The sequence below is a fragment of the Ctenopharyngodon idella genome, chromosome 7, assembly GCF_019924925.1.
Source record: "Ctenopharyngodon idella isolate HZGC_01 chromosome 7, HZGC01, whole genome shotgun sequence".
NCBI classification, from domain to species: domain Eukaryota; kingdom Metazoa; phylum Chordata; class Actinopteri; order Cypriniformes; family Xenocyprididae; genus Ctenopharyngodon; species Ctenopharyngodon idella.
In genome coordinates this window covers 44,090,631-44,103,602 of record NC_067226.1, presented here as the reverse complement: position 1 = coordinate 44,103,602, position 12,972 = coordinate 44,090,631, and the positions used below count along the sequence as shown (strand labels likewise).

General features: G+C 39.8%; 2 protein-coding genes across 3 annotated transcripts in view; one reads left to right on the top strand and one right to left on the bottom strand.

Moving 5' to 3' along the window:
• Positions 1–3,896, top strand: part of chrna7a (cholinergic receptor, nicotinic, alpha 7a (neuronal)) — a 19,722-nt gene extending 15,826 nt beyond the window's left edge. The window contains exons 10-11 of one of the 2 annotated variants that reach the window (XR_007930976.1): positions 1,395–3,656; positions 3,756–3,896. Coding sequence is in view for 1 of the 2 variants with exons in the window: in XM_051900854.1 (XP_051756814.1) it covers positions 1,395–1,931 (537 nt within the window). In the remaining variant the exon portion in view is untranslated. The other variant, XM_051900854.1, reaches the window with a different exon arrangement.
• Positions 3,766–12,972, bottom strand: LOC127516332 (tripartite motif-containing protein 16-like protein). The gene is made up of 6 exons (XM_051900853.1): positions 12,357–12,972; positions 12,097–12,192; positions 11,693–11,923; positions 11,195–11,348; positions 6,140–6,199; positions 3,766–5,155 (listed from the first exon to the last, which is right to left on the bottom strand). Exons 1-6 carry the CDS (start codon positions 12,939–12,941, stop codon positions 4,620–4,622), a joined length of 1,662 nt encoding a protein of 553 aa, XP_051756813.1. The 5' UTR covers positions 12,942–12,972; the 3' UTR covers positions 3,766–4,619.

The window sequence follows — 12,972 nt, the reverse complement described above, 5'->3', positions numbered from 1 at the left end:
CAATGGGGTATTTTTTTGCGCAATAGCTTACAGGCAGCACAAGGAAGCTTGATTTCAAATTTTGAATTGAATTTACAAACAGTAAAATATGAACAAATAAATTACAAGCAGTAGTACAAATATGTACAATAGAATAAAGATAGAAATTAAAGTTCTTTTAGGTAGGTCTAACAGTAGTATTCAGGTACAGAAATACTACAGAAATTGAATAATCAAATGAAAAATAACACAGTCTTCACTGTAAATTGAAAACAGATTAATCCTTAAAGTTATTCAGTCAAGAGCAGTGAGTGATTTTCTCTTTGTCTTTTGTTGTTTGATCACCGTTAATGACACAGATGGCAGCATGTTTTTTAGGCTGCTGTCACTTTAAGAGCGAATGCATGGATCCAAGGCCCTGTTTACACCTGGTATTAAGATGTGTTTTGGTCGATTGAATCACAAGTGGACGACGCTAAATACAGGTGTAAACATGGTGTACAACGTTTTGAGCTTGTCCACTTTCGACCACTTCCAGAGGTAGTTGAAAATGCATTCGACAGGATTACTTTCGTAGTGTAGACGCTCATGTGGTCGAATGTGTTTAGACAGCCTCAAAACCACCTACTCTACACCTACAGACCTAATGCGCAACATTATGGGAAGCGTTCTAGCCAGACGGGATTTAAACATTGTCGACTGAAGACCTAAGTTTGGTTTGAAGATGAAAAACGTACCAAGCACAATGTTCTCTCAACGTTCCTGATTTCTAACATGCACTCACAGCGTTCGGCGTGGTCTTGCGGCTGTCAGAGCAGAAACGAAAGCTGATGCCCCATGTTTTTCCGTCGTTTCTGGGCACATTCATATGTACATTAAAAAGATCTGAAAAAAAAAACTTACATTTACCCACCCAAAAACCGTCCCCTCGAAGAAATCAGGACAGAAGTGTTTGAAAGTGGACAAAAGAGACAAATCAAAACACCAGGTATAAACAAGAATGTGTCTCCCTCGTCCACTTGTGATCCGATCGACCAAAACGCATCTTAATACCAGGTGTAAACAGGGGCCAATATACTAATACACACGTTTTCTCTCTCAACTGTTTACGTTCACTTAAGACATAATTTACTTTGTTAAAGAGGATACTTAAGAAGAATTAAAAAGACTTGCAAAAGATAAACTGATGCAAAACTAGCCCCACTGGTCAAGTGACAATTCTGTCAAATGTCCAGAAAGCATGCAGCTCGCTTGTAGTGCAGACGCGATGTTCTGATGTGAAGCCATTTGTGTGTCATAAGAGAGAAAGCAAGGGAGAGAGAAGACAAAATCAGGCCTGGAAATTGCTATTTTAAAACTCCATGAATTTTCATGAACATACAAACCCTGTATTTAACAGTCAATTTTCCCATTAGACCCGTGTGGTGCTGTTGAACTGGTGCGCCTGGTTCCTGCGGATGAAGAGGCCCGGCGAGGACAGAGTTCGCTCAGCTTGTCACAATAAGCAGCCGCGCAGCAGCTTCTCCAGCGTGGATCTGAACATCAGCACTGGAGCCGCACAGTCCACCAATGGAAACCTGCTGTACATCGGCTTCCGTGGAATGGACACTATTCACTACGCCACTTCACCCGATTCAGGGGTGATCTGCAGCCGGCTCGTCGCTGCAGGTGAGGAGGATGTGCTGCTCCCTGGGGCTCAGGCGTCTTCCGTTAGTAGCGGCCCTGGAGAAACTGACCTCTCCAAAATCTTAGATGAGGTTCGGTACATTGCTAAACGCTTCCGGGACCAAGACGAGGAAGAGACTTTGTGTAATGAGTGGAAGTTTGCAGCATCTGTTATTGACCGTCTTTGTCTCATGGCCTTTTCTCTGTTCACCATTCTATGCACCATTGGTATCTTAATGTCTGCCCCAAACTTCGTAGAGGCCATATCTAAAGATTTCTTCACCTGAGGCCTAGGCTCTATTGTAGTTATTTTTACTTCTCAGAGCCTCTTAAGTGTGTAACAATATATTTCTTTTATAGAGTAACTCTCTAAAGTTTGACATGAAGGAAATAGTTCACCCAAAAATGAAAATTGACTGGTTGTATTTGTATGGGAAAATTGTATAGGAAGGAGCAGCATGAACATTCTGCTCAACATCTCCTTTTGTATTTCACACAACAAAGAAAATTACACCCAGTTTGAAAAAATGATTAATGAAATTATGGACTATTCCTTCAAGACTGGTCTCAACAGATGTTTTTACGTGTTTGTGTAGTAGTGGCTCTGTAAACTGACACATTATTTGTAGTGTGGACCAGAGACAGAGACTGTAGCCTTAAATGCACTTTATAAAAGCTTGTTTTTTTGTTTCTGTTTCTTATATTTGCTTCACAAAATCAACATGCATCTATGAGTTTCTGTATTGTTGTATCTACATCATTCATCATCTATAGTAATCACTGCTGTTTGCATATCTTCATGTACATGTCATTATTCCAGTATAGTAATTACTGGTGAATCATTCCATGTATGTGATGATATGAAGGTGGAGATTTCTACCCATTTTTTCTTTCAAAAATATTGTACAGTATAATGACAAATAAACATATTTTTGTAGGTTGAATCTGTGTTTCTGGGTTGTCTCTCTCTCTCTGGTCTTTCCTTCTAACTTTGTTCTCATATTGTTTTGCATCTAGATAGTGAGTAATGCCTCCATCTGGTGGCTGGTAATGAAACAGTGTTTTGGGTTTTGGGACACAAATGTAGAGGCACACACTGCAGGATTGTGGCCATATTACCATATGCCTTTTTGAATTTTTAGATGTTGTTTTTGTGGCTGTGTGCTTTCTCTCTCTCTCTTTCTGATTCTCTTAGCATATATCCAGCTTAAACTTAAAGTAATCCAATTAAAATCTTGAAAAATAGCTCCCTTTTTTATGTCGTATTTAAACTTATATGCAGTATGAATAGGTTCTTTCATAGTTGACTAAATAACTAAATCCGATGAAATGATGTTGGATATACATTTACATTTATTCATTTGATAGACACATTTATCCAAACCAACTTACAAATAAGGAACATCACAAACAATGAAGCAACAATGTTTGCAGCACACAATGGCAAATTTTAATATTTTAAGATTTAATCTATAGTTTAGTACACAAGATTTTGTTTATGGTTGTGGGTTTGTTAAAGGCACAATATGTAAGATTTTTATATTAAAATATTCAAAAACCACTTGCGTAGTGTTATATACTTCGTTCAGCTGTGTACTTACATTATCCTGAATGTTTCCAAGAATTTGTAAATTCAGATAAATTCACAATTTTAAATAGTGCCCGTCCCTCCCTTGTCGCGTGTCAATGATGTAATATCTGCGTTATCCCTGGTTTCCTTGCGCTGCATAGTAACCATGGCAACAGACGCGGACAGCTGCGTAACGTCTAGCGGCACGCCGTTGTTGTTTCATTCAAACATTATGGACCATGGCAAGCAAACTTTGGGACAAAAGGAGAAATAAAACGAGGATCAATATGGGCGTGCTGTTCCGAGATGGTGAGAGCTTTGCGACAACTTTGACTTGACAGAGACGCCGCTCTTGCACGTTATTAGACAAGGTAAGCAAATGTAGGCAGCAGGCTAATCAATGTTATATAGCTCAACACGATGAAATGTTAGAATATCATCAGTATGATATTCTAATGTTGATCTAGCTTACTGTTAAGTCTCATACAGCAAACAAACTAATACATAGAATAACATTTCAACTTTCAACACACAAATGCAGTTTAGTAAGCTTTACCTCACAACTTTAATTCGTCAAATAAACTGACCTGTATTAGTAGTATTTCAGCACTTGCGAGTAGTTCGGTAGAATGAAATGTCCTCATTTCTTTCTATCCCCTGGGACTCGCGTGTGGCACTGATATCTGTCTGTCATTAGCAATCGCGCCCGCGATTCTCGGCCACGCCCTGCTTCATACCACAGTCATGTTAAAAAACATGAATGCATTCACTCATCTATAAACATTATTAGATCCATCGGCATGACGACAAGTTCCATGGTTCCACGCTCATTCACTGTCATCAATCTACGCCTTTGTTATTGTTTTGAAGAGTTTGGCGACCCCTAGCGGCGAAAACATACTGTGCCTTTAAGTGTTTACTGAAGCTGTTTAATGAAAGTGGAGGAATTTCAATGTTGAAGCTACTATTCGTAGTTTAGCTAGCATAAAAGTGAAAAGAACACCTGAGCATATCATGTTGTGCAATTTAATATTTTTTAAAACACTCAACCACTGACGAAAACTTAAAAATATTGTAAATATTTGCACATCACAATTTTAAATCACACATCACAACCCTAAATTTAAACAAAAGGAGTAATGATTATATTCTAGTTTTGAACGCAAGAAAATGTAGAATTATTATTATTAGGACACACCTTTGACACAACTAACATGAGTTCAAAACACTTCTGTTGAAAATATTCAAAAAGTAAAAATAAAGTGACCAACGGGTATTTAATTGGCTTATACGTTGAATTAAATGTAGATAGGCCTTCTTTTTATTTCTACAATTTTTTTGTTAGTTGCTTTGACTTTTGAGTAAAACAAAGTACCTGTGCTTTAACCTAACTGCAATATATCTTTTACACCTCTGATACGTATAGATCACACAGTTTCACTGATGATTCCTCAATAACCCTGAACCCAGGATAGAGAGGCTCAGTGAATGTGGTCTGTTCTCTGTGAATGAGGGTCATTGAATCAGAGACATTGTAGAAGGACAGAGTTCCTGCACTGTGATCCACATACACACCTATACACGAGCTGGACACTAGAGGCAGTTTGGTCTCTCTGTTATTGTGGTAAAATGAGCTATTCCAGGGATTACAAGACAGTTTCCAGGACTGACCATTATATCCAAGCAAACATGCATTAGCTGTTCCTTTTCTGCTGATACTCTTATATGCCACTGATATACCCACACCCCTGCTCAACTCAACCTCCCAGTAACAGCGTCCACACACTCTCTCTCTACACAACACCTGCTCCCAATAATCAAATCGGTCTGGATGATCAGGATACTGGCTGAATTTGTTAGTGTAAGTAGCCATTCTGTTCCCCTCAGACAGGCGGAGTTTTTTGTTCACCGTGTTTGGATCCAGAGTAAAGCGACTGCGGTCTAATAAAGGTAGAGAAATAGGATGCTTTAGGGAAAAAAGTTGACACCATTGTGTCTCACTGATATTGATGATATAAGAATGAATGTGTGTGTGTTATTTGCCAGTTATCTGCCTGTTGAAAAGTAAAATTAGAGTGTTTTCTATTAGCATGTGTAATGTTACATGTTCCAAACAAAGATTTTAGGTTTTTTATTTTATTATTATTATTTTATTTATTTATTTGAGGACCAATAATACAAAAATGTCCTTAAAAAAAAAAAAAAAAAAAAAACTGACAATGGGCTCAATAATGCAACAACAGCAGAACTGTGATTTACCAGTTTATCGCATGACAAACACTCAATCAAACATATTAAGATATGGAAGTTTTTCTCATCTCTTTTTTGGCCTCCCTACACTCTAAAAAATGCTGGGTTAAAAACAAACCCAGTGATTGGGTTGTTTTAACTCAGTAGTTGAGTTAAATGTTTGCCCCATGTGCTGAGCAGTTTAACCCAACTATTGTTTAAAAATTACTATATGACTGGCTTAAAATGAACCCAAAATAGGTTGGAAATTAAAAATCAGACACATAATTACTAGAGGCAACAATAATAAACAAAAGGTGAACGTGTATTGATAATAATTAAACAATAAACAATTTATCAAATTGGTTATTCATTAAAATTATTAATAAATGTTAGTTTATTAAAAATATGAATACATTTTTGGTTTATTTTAAGTAATACAGTAATTTTTTAACAATAGTTGAGTTAAATAAAACTGGGCAAACATTTAACCCAACCGCTGGGCTAAAACAACCCCATCGCTGGGTTTGTCCATTTTCAACTGAACTTGGGTTATTTTTAACCCAGCATTTTTAGAGTATATGATGATTACTATATGGTTAGTTGCATTTAATTTTTTATATTCAGCATTATTTTTTTCCCTTGTCACTGGAATATCTCGCTTTCTGTGTCTGTATATTTTCAAAAATAACTTACACTGGAGGAACTCTTCCCTGGTCTTGGGTTCAGGAACTGGAATAATCTGGATGTGGTTCACTATGAAAATCAGTAAACAGTAGACATTTATGTGAAAAAAAATAAATAAAAAATAATGAACATGAATTTTATATCAGTTTCCGTCACAACAACAATCACAAACTTATGACTAATTATCCTTAATAAACCAACAACAAGCAATATCCTGTTAACATATGAAACATCTCGAGTTACTTGACTACAACCCTGTTCCCTGATAAAGTGGGAACGGGATGCTGCACTTTGTGCTTTGGGAACAGCTTTGCGTGACCCTCTGTGAATACTAACACAGGGCAAAGGCATGTGCTGAGTGCTTCGTGCCCTTTCTAAAAATCTATATTTATGGTAAGTCACGCACTGAACGCTTCGTGCACTTTCAAAAATCCATGTTTATGGTAAGGGTTAAGCAGTGCAGCTTCGTTCCCTTTCTATGTGGCTCAGACCCCGTTTCCTCACCTTGGATCCCACTCTGGGTACGTTGACGTTGCAAGATGCTAACAACAGACGCTTCCCATACGGGCTGGGGAGTGGTCTTAGGTGGCCGTCTAGCCCAAGGGATATGGTGAGGTAATCATCTCGATTGGCAAATCAATTGCCTAAAATTGATGGCTGTATTTCTGGCCCTGAAGTACTTCCTCCACCAGTTAATAGGTTACCATGTCCTACTGCAGGTGGACATCACTGCGGTAGCCTCTAATACAAATCGCAAGGGTGGTCTGCGTTTGCACCGTCTGAACAGGCTAGTGCATCTGCTTTGGGTTCAGGACAAGTTCCTGTCCCACAGGACGATTTATATCCCCAGATATCTCAATGTGGGAGCAGTTCTACTGTCCAGATAGAGCATATCGATGAGGGAGTAGAAACTCCACCCCAAGGTAGTAAAACAAATCTGGTTAAGATTTTATGAAATTGAGATGGATCTCTTCACCTCCCAACAGACAGCGCAATGTCCCCTGTACTTCTCTCTGATTCATCCCTGGGTCTGAATGCGATGGCGCATATATGGCAGAATGCGCCTGTATGTGTTTCCTCCGGTTTCTCTGCTCCCAGGAGTTCTAGCCAGAGTCGCCAACAAAGGACTTGCCTCTTTCTGATAGCACCGCGTTGGCCGAACAGAGTATGGTTCTCAGAGATAATCTCTCCTCAACGGCTCGCCTTGGGCGCAGGGGACAATATTTCATCCCCAGCCCGACCTGTAGAACCTTCATGTTTGGCTCCTGAGGGGTACCTTAATTTAGGATTTTTCACAAATTCGTATTACAGAAGCAAATTTTAACTTGATTTAGGATTCTTGTCCTATCTTACAAAATCTCATCTTATCTGTAGTTAGGAAATCTTAAACCGCTCCATCGAGTTCGGTAATCAGCTGTCAGGTCTGTTACCAAGCAACCAACGACACGCAAACTGATTCTGAGGTAAACCTAACATCAAAATGGAGAAACCATGGCGTGCTTTTAATTTCAGTGTGGCAGTTATTGAAAGTTCAGTTGAAAAGGTAACGTTAAAGTCATTTATTCTGCAAGTTTTCACCTTCGCTCACTCACGAAGATAAGGAAATATTTTATCATCAAAGCGCAGCACATCCTCTGGGTCCTCCAAAAGTCTCCCCACCATCAAACATCGCTGCTCTTTGTCATGTATAATTAATAAATGTAACGGCATTCTCGAAAGGGCTTTTGTACTGTGATTTTTACTGTTGGATTTCAAAAAGGTTTGAAGTTGGACACCAGTGGGGTTGTCCTAAAGTTAAGACAGCTTTTAGGATTTTTTGTCGAGTTAGGATGCTTCTGTAATACCCGTTTCCTATCCATAGTTAAGATAAGATTATGCACTTAAGAAATGTCATTCTGTAATAGCGTTTGTCCTAAACGAGGTCCTAACTGAAATTGCCATGGTTACCAAACAGATAAGATAGGATTTTAAAGTTCAGATCTTTCTGTAATACGCCCCCTGGACTTCCTGCAGGAGAAATTATCAGCAGGCACATGCCCCGCCACTCTCAGGGTTTATGTAGCTGCTTTATCAGCTTGCCACCCCTTGATTGACTGGGTGTCACTGGGGAAGCATCCTTTGCTCGCCTTCATTCGTAGGGCCAGGCGGCTGAGGCCTCCCATTAGAACTAAGATCCCTTCATGGGACTTAGCTATAGTCCTTGAGGGTCTGGATCAGACCCCCTTTGAACCACTAGAGTCAGCTTCTGACAAGCTTCTAAACTCTGAAAATGTTTTTTCTTATGGCTATCACTTCTTTGAAAAGAATTGGGGATTTGCAGGCTCTGTCTATCTCACCATCCTGCTTAGACTTTGCCCCAGGAATGGTGAAAGTGATCTTGCATCCTCATCCTGACTACCTGCCTAAGGCTCCTTTCTCGACCAGCCATCCGGTCACTCTTGAAGCCTTCTGCCCTCCACCGTTCACAACGCCGGATCAGGAGAGACTTCACAGACTTTCCAGTCTGTGCTCTTCAAGCCTACGTCCACCACACTTGCCAGTGGTGTAAGTCAGAGCAACTCTTCATCTGCTATAGAGGTCAAAAGAGGGGGGGCAGGCGCCACCAAGCAAACAATGTCAAATTGGGTGAGGGATGCCATTGCTCTAGCCTATGAGGTGCGCGGTCAAGCTTCGCCTCTAGGAATTAGGGCTCATTCCACCAGGGGTGTTGCAACAAGTATGTGATGCGGCAGGTTGGACCTCTCCGCACACATTCATAAGATTTTATAGTTTGGATGTTCATATTACTCCGGGCTCTCACGTCCTTGAGTCAACATCACAAGCTCATGTCTAAGACCTTTCGCATGCTTGTGAGCACACACACTACACAGCCGTGAGGGTTCCAGACATCCACAGTGCGGCGGCTTGGGTATTGGGTATTCTCATTCCCAAAGCGCAGCATTGAGTGTAGCTTTTGAAAGGGAACGTCTCTGGTTACTTGACTGTAACCCTGTTCCCTGATAAAGCGGGAACGAGATGCTGGGGTTCGTTGCCGCACTGAGGATGTCCCAGGACCATTCTTCAGACAAAGAGATACCTGAAGATGTATCTGTGGCACATCTAATTATAGCCTTAGACGAGCACGCATTACTATGACTTCACCGTCTGAAGCTGTCAAGTTCAATGTCAATTTCATTGACGTGTTATACAGAGTATTCACAGATGGTCATGCAAAGCTGTTCCCAAAGTGCAAAGTTGAGCGTAGCTTTTGAAAGGGAACCTATAATGTTCTGCAAACTTATTTATTGTGTACATGTCCTTTGCACATGTCTCTTTACATTTTGATAATAAAAAGAAAAATTCAACAATTTCAACATTTCATGCAATCAGTTTTCTTGTGATGTAATTTTTTTTTTTTTTTTTTAATAAATTTGTCTGCATTTTCCAGAGGCATCGTAAGCCTGAGTAAATCATTGAGACTGTTGGTGTTGTAAGGCTGAAAGAACCTCAGATACTTTGATCTCCTGAGATATGGACAATACAATTGTCTCACAACACACCTCACAGAGTGAAGATGCGGGAAAGCTTCTTTCCCTTCTGTCCTTCCTTCGTATTTGTTCCTTCTCTCCCACTTCCTTCCCTTTACCTATTCTTCTATTTACTCATGACCACAGAATGATTATATTAAAAAAATATAATGTTCTGTGTTAATGCGCTTGAATTAACCATAATATTTGGCATCATTTGAAATGTCTTAGTGTGACATTTCATGATACATAGCATGATACATTTACCTGACTAATAATAAAAATGGTTACATTTGAATTTATTCTGACTTACTCTGAAATTATTAACTCTATTGAATTACATTGTATCCATTGTTACCGCAAATTTACGTTCAGGTTAGTAACAGACTAAAGTCCAGTTTTGAGTGGAGCATAGGGCACGCCAGCTGAGATTTTAGAGCTCCGACTAACACTTGGCACTGGTTCAAGACTTCAAGTGTACTTAGACTGTAAAGGCTAAAAAGGGAATTTCTGTTTAGGACAACAGAATGTTGATCGACCAACCTAAATAGTGTGAGCCTTACCTCTGTCTAATAATGTTACTCTAGCTAGATGTACATGGGAAACCCTGGCATGACCAAACCAAAGCTACCTCCCAACATTTACTTTAATTCACTGATCTGATGGTGGACGAATATGGACAATGATTCCGGCTAGAGAATCAGGCACTGGAGGAAATTTATCTACTTCAAACTTGTCAGGCAGTCAGTGATATCCATTTACAATATCATAATTGTGGGGAGTTATGGAAAGTTGTGTTGTGGTATTTGTTTGCATAAACTCACAACATAAACAATATCCGGAGCACGCAGGTAAAGCTGTTTTCTCACATCAGTCTGCTGGCAACAACTGTTAAATTAGCCAGAAACTGCTGCCTGTTTTCCGTTCCAGGACGGACTTTCTGACAATCAGAGAAAGTAATATTGGTCAGGTTATATTTGTAGTAGTGGTTGTGACCTCTGAGACAATACTGCTTTATTCAAGTGTATACGGATCTATGAGGACTAAACAAAATACTTTTAGAGAGAGAAAGCGTAGGAGCGGCCATCTAAATAGTAAAGTCAATTACCTCTGTTTAGTGACCAAGACTGGCGAGTTTGTATCTGCATAAAAGAACGGCCGGCACAAAATAAAGAGTTAAAAAGAGTAATCGAGTGTCTAGATTATTATATAAATGTCAATAATCAATTGGCATTCTAACCCAAATTCGAGATTGTGATAAAATGGAGTCACATAAAAGTTTATTTGGAATAAAATTACTTTGTGCACTGAAAAGACACAGAATATGCATGAAAACCTTCACCCGCTCTATTGGAAACTGTCTTTGGGCCAATTGGGTGGGCCTTGCAGTGTCAATGGTTTCTACGATCTGCTTAGACTTAAGATGGTTTTGTAAAATGTTCATGTAAACACTCACTGATTGATGTAAATGTCTTATACAGTACTTTGTAATTTCACTTCTGTACTTGCTTGCACATTGACCTATTTCTGAGAGTTAATACACCATGCAGTACTTTACCTCTACCAGATATAATTTTTATCTCCTCTTGGCAGAAATCCTCAAGTTTCTTTCTCAGATGAGAGACAGATTTTTGTACATTATCAAAGGAGAGGAGAGAACTAACAGTGATGTTGGGTGAGTCCGTAGGCAGGACAGAGAGAGACTGGAAACTCTACAGACACACAAACAACAGAGCAATTTCACATGAAAAGTGTAAAAGGTCATGCTCACTAAGCATCCAGACTCACATGCAACAATAGCTGAACATGTTAAACCTGATGGACCATTTCTCAATACACATTTTTTTCTTTCTTAGCATGTTTCATTTATAAACTTCTTTAAAAATGTAAACGCCTGACATGCCCTGTGATTACTTCGCCACAGTTGCCAATCAGTGAGATGATTACAGAATGAGATCACATGGCATCACCTGACTAAATTCCTGACATTACAATTGTCAAAAGCTTACAAGACATTATTAAAGATCACTGTCCCATTTATCAGAGCTCTTGTTACCTGGAGGAACTGGATGTCCTCTGCATGTGAAATCTCCTGCAGCTCAGCATCTCTCCTCCTCAGATTAGCAATCTCCTGCTCCAGTTGCTTCAAGAATTCTTCAGCTTGACTCACTGCAGCCTTTTCCTGATCTTTTATCAGCTGTGTTACTTCAGAGCATCTTCTCTCAATAGAGCGGATCAGCTCAGTAAAGATCCTCTCACTTTCCTTCACTGCGGTCTGTGCAGAGCACTGTTAGGACAAACATTGGTTCATTACTACCTCAGCTCTTACTGGGTTACCCAAACTGGGCTTCAGTGCTACTGAAAGTGATCCAGGCTCTCCACTGACTGATTGGAGGAGAGTTTGGACTGGGTCTGAAACAGCTCTTCCAACTGCCAGCAGTTGTTCTTCTCAAAACTCACCTTATAAGACTCCACAGCACTTCTCAGCTCCTGAAGATTTTTCTCCTTCTCTTGGATTCTCTGCTGGAATTTTCTCAGAGTCTCCTTAAAGTGTCTCTGCAGGACAAAAGAAAGAAAGAAAGCCAAAGCCAAAAAGTTACCATCACATACATTTAGTTATGCTATTAGTTGTGACTGTGAACCCCTTAATGATAATCTTTGAAAGTGCACGTATTGGTCATTAAGAATTAGTATCAGAATTAACCAAAGTCAATTCATACCTCTTTCTCTTTCCTCTGTGCTGCAACCGATACAGTGTTGTGATTTTTATGTTTATCCACCATACACAGCACACAAATAATCTGCTGATCTGTACGACAATAAACCTCTAAAATCCTATCATGCTCATGACAGATCTTCTTCTGGATTCGTCCTGTGGCATCAGTTATTTTGTGTTGCTTTCCTGAATGAAATTCCTCATGACGTTCAAAATGACTTTGACAGTAAGACTCCATACACACAAGACAGGACTTGACAGCTTTGTACTTTCTCCCGGTACAGACGTCACACTCTACTTCTCCAGGTCCAGCATAACACTGAGCAGGAACCACAGTTTGGAGTTTTAGCTTCACCAGTTTATCTAACATTTCGGCAAGCACCACATTTTTTCCTAACACCGGTCTTGGAGTGAATGTCTGTCTGCACTGGGGGCAGCTGTAAACGTCCTTCTGTTCATCCTGATCAAAGCAGCTTGTAATGCAGCTCATACAGTAACTGTGTCCACAGGAAAGGGTCACTGGATCCTTCAGTAGATCCAAACAGACTGGACAGCTGAACTGGTCCTGAGAAAAAGTAGTCTCCGCCATTTCACTGCAAGTACACACAGATGAAGTGCGA